Genomic DNA, 13,277 nt, shown 5'->3' on the forward strand with positions numbered 1-13,277 from the left:
AGGAGGGGAGCCCAAGTTTCTTCACAGATTATTTTGCTAGTCTTTCCCTTAGTCCTACCCAATCCCCCCAAAGAGATATTAGTGTCCAAGGTATCCAGGATAGAGTGATTCATAGTTAACACAGTCAAAATTATGTCAGCTCCAATTCAGCAAAGCACTTAAGCATTTGCTCATGTACTTTCTCATTAATAACCTGTGCTGTAAAATACATGCAATCACTGAAAGGGGAAAAAGTGGTTTCGGAGCACATTTGTACAATTCCCATATGTTCTTTCTAAGTGCAGAAATCTTAGTTTGGGTGAATTCATGTGGCTGAGGAGAGTAACAGAAAATTAAGACCACCCCACTTTCACATACAAATAAAAACCTATTATTGAGAAAACAAAAGTCGGAGAGAACAAATTATATTTTAATCAAAAAAGAGTTCAGTGTAAAAGGAAATACAAAAAGCTGATCATATTAAATTACGGTAATATCATCTTGTTGCACTAATAAAGCAAGATATATTTGTGAGTTTACTATTCTAAAATATGACTAAAACTGTAAAGAATGTGTTAAAAATCTCTTAGAAATGGAAACAATGAATTAATATCATATTCAGTCCTAAAATGCTTTTGATTTTCATTGTTTTAGGTAGCCCATAGGCAGCAAATATTTTAGAGTAATAGAAGAATTACATGACTTCTTATTAAAGTCAGATAAGAATTTGTATTTGCAAGTGAGTATTTGAATGTGAGAACTGCTATGGCCACTCATCATGGCTTTGAACCGGGAGAACTGACAAAAGGTGGTGAGAAGAAGTCATGGGAGCTGATGAGAAGGCCGAGAGTGGCCATAGGAACAGACAGCCTCCGTTAGCAGAGATTTTCTTTTTTCATTTTCTTTTTAAAAAAATCATGACATGCAAGAAACAAAAAACAGCCACAATTACAAGGAGAGCCAGGTACAAGGGGAAAATCCTAAGATTACATTTTAAGTTAGTTATTTTTTGTTAAGATGCCCAAAGGTCTTTGCCAGGGGCATTCAAAAATTAAGATGTATTATTTAGGAAATATAGTATTTTCTCATGCAGGATGACGTAAGTAAACTGGAGTAATTTAAAATACTGTAATACAGTACTATTAATTTCATCAGCTATGCTTGGGCTAAAGATCAAGAGAGAAACTGGCATTGATTTTTAGTAAAGAGCAGCTGAAAAGTCAATTTCAAGTGTGAGCTGCAAGAACTGGTTACAAAGTAACCATTCACTTTACCTGCAGAATGAGGTAAATCAGCAGGCAGCAGACAGCCGCAATAGGTGCATCCAGCAACTGGAGTTCCTTCACCATGTCCTGAAGGTGAAAGCACGCCAGAAATATGCTATATCGTAGTGTTTCAACCTCGGATCCTTTAGTGAGCCACAGGGTTCTCAAACTAGGTGTTCCATCTACAAAAGAAATCCATTATTTTATCTTTGCAGTAGCAAGGTAAGACATGCTTTGCCTATTAAATTAATCTCTAAAAGGAAACACTTGTTCTGCTCTTTAAATCTACAAGGACCAAATTGTGAAAATTAACTGAATTTACATTTGTAACAAACTTTGGTTTTGAAAAAAATAAATAAAGGGCTGCAACCTAAACAAGTTCCACTGAAGACAGTCATACCTATACCTGGGCAAAGTGTGGGTAACTCTGAGCCAAAGGGGATTCATCCCTTGGGACAGCAGGCTTTGTTTGCACTACTGCTCTTCTCCAAGGAGTTCCAGTGTGCAAGGAGAGGTCAGCTTTACCTTGAAACAAGGGTTTGATAGGAATCAGCACATCCCCCAGGTGGTTAATCAGTGCATCCTCAGGAACCCTGATCATGCTCCTCTCTGGGCCAGCACCTACTTTTAGGAATGGCAGAACGCTGATTACAGGAATTTCTGCCACTCCCCTTGAGCACTCCATTACTGTCAGCCCTCTACATAAGGTCAAGTGGCATAGTCCAGAGTTAAATCAAATCCTTAAGGTTTATTTATTCCCTAAAGTATAATATGATGTCACTACTCATAACTACTAACAACACATACATGCATTATGAGACCAATTATGTCATCATTTTATATCAATCTAGGCATATTTAGTGGCTGCTTCAGTATGGTAACTAGGGCTCAAATCCACAAAAGTACTTAGGCTCCTAATTCCCATTGCTTTCAATGGAAGTTAGGAGCCTAACTAAACACCTCTGAGAATCTGGGCCTAAGTGCCTGATGTTTACATCACTTTGACACCTCCCAATCTGTGACCAACTTGGAAAATGCACAATTTGTTTTCCACTTATATTATATTTAAACCACTGTCAAAATAAATAATATTATGAGTGAAATGCCAGGAGGTGAAATATCTAGTCAGCTGTGCCGAAGAACCCCAATTAAAGATACATACCTACTGTAAAGCAATGTTGCTTTTGTTGTTGAATAAACAGAAAGGTGCTAGTTTTAAGACTGGACCGACAAAGCTACATTTGGTAACACATCTTCCTTTATGATGAGCAGCAACTGCACTCCACAATTAGAGCCACTTGGCCACAATAAATGATTAAAGTGTCAAAGTACTGAGATCTAGATGGTTGACGTGTTTATTTAGCAAAGAACGCCATTAACCAAATGGTACTGTGCCTAGAGAGAGACTAAAAAGCAAATCCTTAAATATTTTTCTCCCTCACCTCCAGAATGTTTACTTTAGATTCTTAAGACTATGGTTCCTTCCCAACAACAGATGTCAATCATATAAACAAGAATGGTTCATGCAACCCTGACAAAGTTCTTTGCACTTTACGATACCAAATAAATGGTGATTTTTCAGTCTGCAATGAGTTTGTAGGAAAAATATGTATATTCTTCAGTAAAACACTGATATTATAATATTAATTAGCAAGACTGATTTGCACTAAAATACAGACTAAAAATACCACACACTGAAGTGACAGTGTCTCTTTATACAGTATTGATGAGACCTAGAAAATTGAGTCCAATTCTGGGAATCACTGCATCAGAAAAAAGTTGACAAACTGGAAAGAGTTCAGAAAAGCAACCAGAGAGTGACTTTCAAGGAAAAAAATAAAAATGAAATTATTATGCAGCTCTCCTCTGGATATGCAGAGACACTAAACTCCAAGAGCCAGTTAATAGAAAGTAATCTCTCTCCTTTATTTCTAATTTCAAAGATTTTATAAGTGAATTTTATTTCAAGAGTGTAGATAATAATTGTACTATCCTCAAAAACAGCAATGCTTAACAACTGCAGTGATAATGGAAATCATGTTATGTGAGACAGAAATGAAGATCCAAAGACTGGCTCTTCCACAATACACCCTTTTGAGAAGTACAATGTACATGCATGCAAGTATGCTGAAAAATCTCAGCAAAAAAATGAATATATCTCCTCTGTAAAAATTACTGATTCCACCACCAATTAAATCCATTTGTGCCGTGAGAAGAGGGACTTGGGTGTTACAAGTTATTTGCACCTGTAAAGAAAACATAACTCTAACAGAACCTGCCAACCAACAATAACATTTCCAGACAAGGATCTCCAAGCATTTTACAAGTAATTAAATTCTAGGAGTTAGCTATTATATATCTCATTTGACAGACAGGTAAATTGAAATGCAACAAAGTTGAATGACTTGCCTAAGGTCTCACCCAGAGTCTGTAGCAAAGCCAAGATTAGTACATAGAAGTCCTGATTGCCAGTTCTTTGTTCTAACCACTAGACTACACTGCCTCTCTGCTAGATTTAACAATAACTAATACATTCATGAGGAAAGAGAGTGGTTTATTTGGATATGGAAGAAAAATAAATTCTTTTTCTAATAGTGCTGGATATTCTTATTTAAGGCTTGTGTACACAATGCCACAGTTTGTACTTTTCTAACCATAAAGAGACATTTTAGTCAACATGTGAAAAGATCATTAATCAAATTAATTTTTCCTTTTAATTCATATGCTAGAATACATGTTATATTTAAATGTGATTATGCATGAAATATTCATAAAAAACAAGAAAACCTCACATGCATAGTAAGTCTTTATTTTGGTTGGCTGAGCTTCAGTAATTGATTTATGATACGCAAGTAATGCATTCAGATACAAACTGGTGGAATGCATTAACACCTCAGTGTCATTAAACTCTAGGTTTATATGAAGGTACTGTATAAATTTATATCAACCTAGAGTCGCGTCACCACATGGTATATGCACTGCATGTGTAATATATAAGCAGCACAGTTTAAAATAAAAAATACAGCTTCTCAACCTGAAGCAATAAATAATTAGAGTTGAAGTGTGGCTTTATAGTAAAGAATGAGCCTATATAATAAAACAAAAATTTTAGCTATTTTACCCATATAAGAAAAACAAATATAAAAAGGGTTTTAGAAGACTCTGCTTGTCAGGAATGCTTAACATTAACCTGTCAATCATCTTGGCCACTTTTAAAGGTTTACTGCTGTAAGGCAGAATACTTGTTTAACCTAACTATTTAAAATAAATCTTTGAATTATTCTCTTCTGAAACTAAATATATGCCTGTAGTAAACAATGATTGGAACAATGAAAGTACATCCAGACTCCTCCCATATGAAGTGAGTTATATTTAAATTCACCTAGGGTATCTTAGATACTTTTGGTAACAAAATGAAAAGCAGAATCAGAACAGGTTTGACAGCTGAGGCTGCCAAGTATCTTTTTAATCACTAGTAAACTACAGACCCTGAACACATCAAACAGATCAGCTATCTTCAGGAGATAAGGATGTTTTCAAACTCATTAAATGGTACATTCCTAATACACTTCACCTGTCTGCTATCAAATCTAATCTCCTTTAGAAATCTTTTATCAGCTTCTTGTTTTCTAGATTACTTCTGGAAGCTAGAACATATAGGTTAAATATACATGCATTTTCCTAAAACAGATTTGAATATCCCCAACAATAACATGGGGGGTGGACAAGATGGCCTAATAGGTCTTTTTAATTTTTATGTCCATCTTTGCTCAACCACTAAATTAAAGAAAACAAAAGTCATCTAAGATGTAAATTTAATCTTGGTCTGTTAAGATGTGTGAGGGAGAGTGAGGGAAAATTCATGACCTAGTCATTCAAATGGAAGGGCAAACTCCAAAATTTCAGATGGGACTCTTTCAGAGGACTGGGTATACCAAGGATGTGTTTGTATATACATGCACACACACTACATCTTAAATTATTGTTCTTGCATCCTTAACACCAGTTATAAAACAACCTAATATTCCATCTTCTATCAGCTGTAAAATTTTCAGATTTAAGGCATTCTGGTTATTTTATGTCCTGTAACAAAAAATATATTTTAGTAGTGGTTTTTTCGTTTTGTTTTGTTTTTAAAGATTTCTGATATCTATAATGATCCAGAATAAAGTTTTAAACAAATTAAGAAACCTGAAAGGATATAGGTGAAAATTTAGCCCCATTGAAGTCAATAGAAAACTCGCAATGATTTCAATAGGGCCAGGATTTCATCCATAATCTCTTAGTATTCTTCTTTGAGAGACAGAGAAAGAGGTGAAATGTTTATATAATATAAACTTTTCCAAAAAGATACATATTTTTATCAGAATTTGCAGCAGAAAACCAAAACACAAACAAAACCCATCACACATATTACGAATGCCTGTGGTTCAAATAATAGCTTCTATCAAGATTTCCTCTTTTTTGTTCGTCTGACTTTGATTGACAGATTTGAATTCTAAATTTATCTCCAAATAAGATTTCCATTTGAAAACTGTGATGTGCTGCTGACATCCTTATTTGGTGAATTAGAGTCATGCAGTGGAAAATAAAAGCTGCATGAGAGAATTTAAGTCATACAAATATGGACTGCAAAAAATACAGAAAAACATTTGATCTCTGAAGGAATGAAAACAGAGCACTAAAAATAAACAGCAGAAGTTCTCCTCCCTTTCTGTAACAGTTTGTTCTGTAAGTAGATCAGCTTTTTATTACTGAGTTAGTAGTTATTAGGGCTGAAGGGCACTTTTATTTTAAACTCCCATTCTTAGGTTGCACATACTTGTAAAACTATATTTTGGACTTAAAATTCTTCATGTTTATTCTCAACATGAAGATGAATTTTTCTGGCAAGTTTGGAGAATGGTGGAGCCAGAGGATCTGCCATTTTATGTAGGTCATTCCCCCGCAAAAGGGGAGGCCTCTCTACCATTTGGAAGGGAAGACTTCACCATAGTACTCAGACTGAGTGTTCTGGACAGATGTGAGGATAAAACTTTACTCCCCATTTTATTTTATTTTTTTTAACAACACATGAAGGTGAGGTGCTCTGTAAATGCATACTCCTATATACCTGAAGCATTGTACATTGAAATAAAGTGAAAGCTGTAAGACAGACTAACTGGGTTTTACACCATGGTTTCATATTATTCTGGGTATCTCCAGACATCTCACATCCCAGCCAGCTGCCCTTCTCCTGAATTCTCCTATCATCTTTATCTGAATGTAAAATCATTACATCACTGAATTCCTACAGCAGGAAGGACAATCTCTTGGACAGAACACTGGATTTGGATGCAGGAGACCTGAGTTCACGTACTAGCTCAGCTACAAACTCCCTTTGTGATCCTGAGCAAGTCATACAATATTGTTTGCCTCAATTCCCCATCTGTAAAATAGGGATAATTTACTACTTCACAGGTGTGTTGTAAGAATAAAATCCATTCATGATTTTGAGGAGCCCAGATACTGTGAAGGAGGTCATATAATTAGCACATGCTTTTCAAATTCTGCATGCTTAGGAGTACACTGACAGGCAAAATGTGAATTTGGGACTAGGGGTGCTGGAACAAGTAGAAAGGCCACCAGATTTCATGGGCATCTTTTGATATCGTCTTAAAAGGACTTGCGTGGTCAGAGAAGAAGGAAGGTCTTACCAGTTATTTCCTTTACTGAACTATGTGATAGTCAAGTAAACTCAAAGGCACATTTCTATATCCTATTTATTTTTAAAAGAACCAAAATAGAAAAATAAACACAGCCAATTATATAAATGCAATAGGAAAAGTAACTGCAGTAATCAGGGCCAAACAGTTTATGGGAGCACAGGATAGCTATTATAAATATTATGTGCTTTAAAATAGTGACACAAATAGATAAAAAATGGCAGGTTAGTCAATAACTAATAATCCACCTTTAACTCATGATGGCTGTGCATCTTTCCTTCCAATATAATGTGAATTAAGAATTAAGGACCAAATGTATCTCTGAGGTAAGCAGGCATAACGCCCACTAAAGTCAATGGAAATTGCACCTGCTCATTCCAGGTCTGAAATTGGACCAAAGGGCCAACTTACTGGCATTTGGTCTTTTTTGCCACAGCTTTACATGATTGGAGCCTATGTTGTAACAGTAATGAGCACTGCAGGGGTCCCTTTGTGCATAGCTCATTGCCAAAGGATCAGGAGTTGGGACCAAAGTTTTGTATTTTATTAGGTGGCTCCATGCTAATGGAGATGCCACATTTTGAGTAACAGATAAAACTGAGCTCCTGAAATACTTGTTATTTAAAAATGCCGGTAGCACTTTTTGTAAGGGTAAAAATGTTACACTCAAAATATTTTGGACAAATTTCAGCTAAGTAAATGATTTTGGCCTATCTGAATTCTCTCAGAGTGCAACTGGATATGGTATTTTTCACTTCCTGTCCTAAACTATTACAGTGCAGCAGTGTGTTATTAAAAAGATGCCACATTCAATCCCAGGAGTGACTGCAATTGCAGTGGTAGACAGGAGATTCATATATAGTGTGCCCAATCGTGTAGTTAATACTGTGTAAAACCTTAGAATGAAAACTGTTTTATAAATGTAAAACAGTCCTCTTAATATTAGAATCACAGAGAAGTAGCTGAAATGCTGGTGGTGCATGTGTCCTTTTTCTTAAAGCAAAATAAAGACAGAAGAAACAAAGCAGTGCAAACATTGAAAGCAGACAGTGCATGGGCCACAAATAATAAAAGAGAATTTACAGGCACTATATAGGAAGTCCAATTACATTTTTTTTGAAAATGGGACTATTTTTAGATTCACATATGGTTTGCTATAACAGCCACTTTTGGCTTCCTTGTCCTCAAATACAATATACCTTTCTTTAAAGAATTGTTCACATCTGCTTCAAACATCAATTTCTCAAGTACTGTGAGAGATTTTAATTTAATACAGTATTAATATGAAGTTCTGAGATTAAAACCATTAAACGCATTGTGCAATTCCAAGCGGTTATGGAGATACAGAGCTAATATTTTAACAATTGGTCTCTCACAGTCCTCTTTGACTGCACAACCAAATATCTGATGAAATATTTTCTAAACATATTTGTAACCAAATATCATCATTAATCAGTTCAGAGTTAAATATAAAGATGAGATTTTATTCTACCTGGGATGTCAAGCTGTATAGGTTGTACCAGGTCTGGTTGCTGCATTTGATTCCCAAAGTACACAAACCACTCCTTTACTATAGGATAGGCTCCAGAGGTGTCTAAAGAACAGAAAAATTGATCAATAAGCCAAGAAAAAGTACTGATGTTCCCTTAAGGGTTGGGAAGAGCTTGCTAAAGCATTAATAAGCACCACATCTCAGCTGGTTGCTCAGATCCTTTAAAAAAAAAAAAAAAAAAAAAACGAAATAGTTTAGAGCATCTTTTCACAAGTGATCTGAACAAATGGATATAGGTTTCATTATACATTATGACACGAGTTCAGAGTCATACAACTGAAAATTCAGGGCAAGATTCTGAGCTATGCCTGTGGCACAGCACAGAACTCCCAGACAAGGAAGAGGGGCTAAATTGGCTTAAACCAATTTTGGGCCCTTCTCATCCTGGACCCTTTGGTATAACTTAGTCAGCCTTGGGAACCTGTCTATGTTATGTCAGCCTCCCAAGGCTGCCTGATAGACCACAGCGCTGCCCAGAATCTCCACAGTGTTGCATACTCAAGCCCTGCCTGCTCCTAGCCCTGACCCTGGCACACATCCCATGTCAGGACTTGCAAGAGTCAGTCATTAGACAGCAGCCTATACAGCTATCTTCTCTAGTGCCTGCACCAGGGGAATCCTCCTATGGCTAGAACCAGGACTTTTAGGGCCCCTTTACACCACTCCAGTCCTCTCACCTGGTGTAAAGGGACCAATATGGGGGCTGAGGATCTCATTGCAAAGTACATTTTAAAAAAAACGCTTGATGTAAAGATTGAAGTAGCTAGTAATTTAGACTGGGATTTTCAAAAAGGGCCTAAGGACATTAGGTCCCCGTTTCCCATTGAGTTTCATACCCAGCTCCCCGTGAAATCTGATGTACCTAATTCTCACAGGCTTCTTTGAAAATCCCAATTTAAAGGCAAACAGTTCGTGAGGAGAGGATGGAAATGGTCATTTGTCTTTTTTGAATTATGTTGTATAAAGAAGGCCTGAACATTCTCCTGATCCCCCCCCCCCCCCCCCAATAAAATGAAGGTTTTTTTCTTGCTTATTTTTTTACTATAGGAGTACTGGACATGTCCATGCTTTCCTGATGTTGCTGGAGTTCCCAGAAACCTTGTTGCCCAGCACATATTCCTACATATTTAACTAGATTTATTATCTGTTATCTGGCAGACTTGCCTTTTTTTCTGATATGGAAATAGTTATAACTCTTTTTTCCCTAAATGTAATTAAATGTTACAGTTGCTATTTTCATTCTCTAACTATCTGAAGCTTTTTCAAAAACAACAATGAAGTATTTTGAAATGTATCCTAATTCTATTTGGAGTATTCAGCACATCATCTTCATGTTGTAATTTGATTTATAGAAACTTTTGCAGATCACCTCAATCACTGTGCAAAAATACTATAATTACTATTTTTCCCCTAATACATGGTGCTCTCCCTTTTGGTCCAGATTTTGCTTGCATCACAACCGTCTCTCACAGCTCAGTGAAGCGTGCCCTGAATTTTCACTTCTGTGTTCCAATATGCAATGTGAAGAAAACAGATTTGTCAATAGACAGGCAGATGCCAGAGGATAAAAAAAAAAATCCTATACTGAAAACATATCTTGGAATTATATAGCAATTGAATTGCTGAACTGTCTAACATCTCATTTTGGAATAATAATGTTTTGGAGTGACAATCTTCTTCCATTAACTGGAATGGCCAACTTAGTATCCCAGTGTCACTTTTGGAAAAGAGTTCTGAAGTTTGTATTGCCCCCCCCCCTTTTTTTTTTTTTTTTTTTTTTTTTTTTTTTTTTAAAAGACTTATGAGCAAGTCAGGATACGCTAATGAAAATTCAGATGCAGGGTTATAAAAATGTTATAATTGAGATTATAAAGTTTCATTGGGTTCTAAGTTTGGGTGAAATAAACTATTTTTACACTGAGTATTTTTCTGATACTCACGCTGCTCATATATTAACATACCAAAAAGGAGAGAGTAGTCATAGTAAACCTTTCTTATTATATTTTATATATATTTACAGAACTTACCACGACAATATCTTGGTGCCGACAATCCATCAATTACATAAATACACGACTATTCAGGTGAGGTAGTCAAACAAACAAGGACTGTTAAAAGCATGATTCTGCACAAGTGACAGCACATAAATGCAACAAGAACAGGGCAGGGATGTGAACTCCAAATTCAGTCTCTCCCCCATAATGGAAACAAGGGTCCATCCTGGCTACAGCTCAGGTGGCATAATAAAACCTTCTGCACGAATTGCACTGAAATTCCTTAAGTGCCACAAGTTGTAAAGCTTTTTGCCCACCAACAAGATATTTGTATTTACCTTTATTCACACCCACTGGCAAAAGACTGATGACAATCTTTTTAAACAGCATGGCTCCCAGTGTGCCAGGAAGTGAGCAATTCAAAGGAATATATTTTAAAGTTGTTACCATTCAAAGATCAAAATGTAACATATGAGTGACATTAGAAGAAAAAAAAAACCCAGCTGATTTCTCTTACTTTGGTCAAATAAAACATCCACTGAAATTGTGCAACAGCACTTCTCTTTTGGATATGGTTCCAAAATACACCAAGAATTAATAGATATTTTCATGGAAAAACTCCATGTGAGTATTGGGTGACCTCATATTCATCTCAAATCTTACACCATAATCTTAAATGACAGCACCTTCAATCCTGAGGGATACCATTAAATTCTTAACTCCCTTAGAAATTTTTGATAACCCCAGGCTAAATTTTCAAGGTGCTTCTGTACTAAATGTACAGAAATCTCCACTGAAATCCACCCACATCTGGGGTGAAAAATGGGAGCTATTTTTAAAAAAACAGATTTTTTGAATGACTGTTGCCTACTAGTATAAACAAAATTTCAAATTGGATATGATCCCTGTGCGCAACATGAATAACTTTAGACTTTTGGAAATTATGTTATGTTATACATACTCCTCCACATCTGTAAATGCTTCAGACCTACCGAGTGCATGTTGGTGACAACTAGCACAGAATCCTGAGCACAGGATGTCCTTTGGAAGTGTCAAAGTGAGGGTCAGTTTGGCAGGCTAAGCTCAGAACAGGGAGTAATTTTATGATCTCTAGGAGTCAGCTAAGTGTTCATGCTCCACCTTTTAATCACAATACAGGTGCAGACAATTCCATGTAATGAGTGAATTCTAAAACATAACCACCAGTTTTGTTTAGAATTGTTACAAAAAATAACCCCCTTGATAATCCACACAGGTTAACAGAAGCATTATCCACTAACAACTTTTTCTTTCTAAAATAATTTTTGCACTAGTATTATTAAAAGAAAGACATTAAAAGCTCAGAGCAGTTTAGGTACTATGTCTGTTAAATTGTATTTAAGGAACTAATGTAGTCAAACTAAATATTTTTATTTAAAAACTTTAGCCAATACCTGCTGTCATATGCCAGAGCACAATCAACTCCCTACTTTTTAATAGGTCTCAAAATAAGGCCCTTATCTTTGCAAACACTTCAGGACTTGTGTGATTTTCCTCATAAGCAGTCACATTAGTAAAGATGCACACATGCTTAAGTGTTAACAGGATCAGAGCCTAAGGGGAAAACATCATGGTTTGAGGTGGGAATTAAAGCATCTAAAGGTATCTATGTCCCCATTCCCACTGAATTCCCAATTCTCTTTGGCACCTTTGGAAAAAACAGCCTAAATTCTCAATCCTGAAGAGCTTTTTTGGGGGGGAGTGAGGCAGCAGTTTGTGTGACCTTTTCATCTATTCTGAGCCGTTTTTCCAAAAATACCTAGAGACTATTGAAAATGAGAGATATTAGGAAAACATACTATTACAGGACAGATCATCTGATGACATTGTTTGAGGGAGAAATTGGTAAGAGATGAACACCAACAATCCTTCCTTAAAGCTCTAAGAATCATTTCTGGAAAAACAATGCAGCATTTTAATTATGAATTGTCACACCACATTTGATCAGGGGTCCATCTTGTCTAGTATGCCATCTCCAACAACAGCTAGAACCAGATGGTAATTGTAAGATGCAAGAAAACCCTTAAGAAACATGGATAACCTGCCCAAAGTAGTTGGCAGTAGGAATATGTTTAAAAGTGTAAGATACATACCCATTTAAAATGTTTATTTTGGTTTAACAGGACATTATTTACTGCAATTTCCCCCTCATATTTGTAACCATAAGTAAAAATAATATATGATGGGATGAAACCACAGATAGCATCACTTTCTTAAAAGAACAATTCTTTAGCTCCAAAATTTATCTTCCTAAAACTGTTCTCCAGATTCTAAAAACATGCTTTTGAATTTCAATTCTTACTTTTTTGTTTAAGGGCTACAATCTTGGCTTGACACACACACAAAAATCTGTATGATCACACTCTGCCATTTTGCAGCTGCAACTGTTAACTAAAAGACACTAGTTTAGGGGTGCATTCCTGCAGACATCACTTAAGTCCTGCTGCTCAGAGGAATAAACAAAAGCGGACCAGGCTGTAATGGTCCCTAAAAACTGAGACACAGTGGGCTGAAAAATGACTTGCACATTATTTTTTCTGAAACCTACGTTGTTCTCTCCACATGGCTTTTTAAACTCTGATTCACTTTTTCCTATTTTTTCCCTTTTACTGTGAGACTTCAATCTTTAGTAGCCAAAGGAAATCAGGTGCCCCATTACATGATTTCTCAATGTGTAATTAAAACATTAGTTTAACTGATGTCGAACTTTCATGGTTAACCATACAAAGTAAACAACATGAGA

At 36.0% G+C, this 13,277-nt stretch overlaps 1 protein-coding gene across 4 annotated transcripts in view; it reads right to left on the reverse strand.

The window, feature by feature from the left end:
• Positions 1-13,277, reverse strand: part of FAM120B (family with sequence similarity 120 member B) — an 84,551-nt gene that overhangs the window by 58,694 nt on the left and 12,580 nt on the right. For all 4 annotated transcript variants that reach the window (XM_067535866.1, XM_067535868.1, XM_067535867.1 and 1 more), the window contains exons 4-5: positions 8,442-8,543; positions 1,254-1,426 (exon numbers count right to left, since the gene is read on the reverse strand). In XM_067535866.1, coding sequence (XP_067391967.1) covers positions 1,254-1,426; positions 8,442-8,543 — 275 coding nt within the window. The remainder of the gene's footprint in view (positions 1-1,253; positions 1,427-8,441; positions 8,544-13,277) is intronic.

This window comes from Emydura macquarii, unplaced genomic scaffold (genome assembly GCF_026122565.2).
Source record: "Emydura macquarii macquarii isolate MOO-44397 ecotype Brisbane River unplaced genomic scaffold, CSIRO-AGI_Emac_v2 contig_3517, whole genome shotgun sequence".
Taxonomy (NCBI): domain Eukaryota; kingdom Metazoa; phylum Chordata; order Testudines; family Chelidae; genus Emydura; species Emydura macquarii.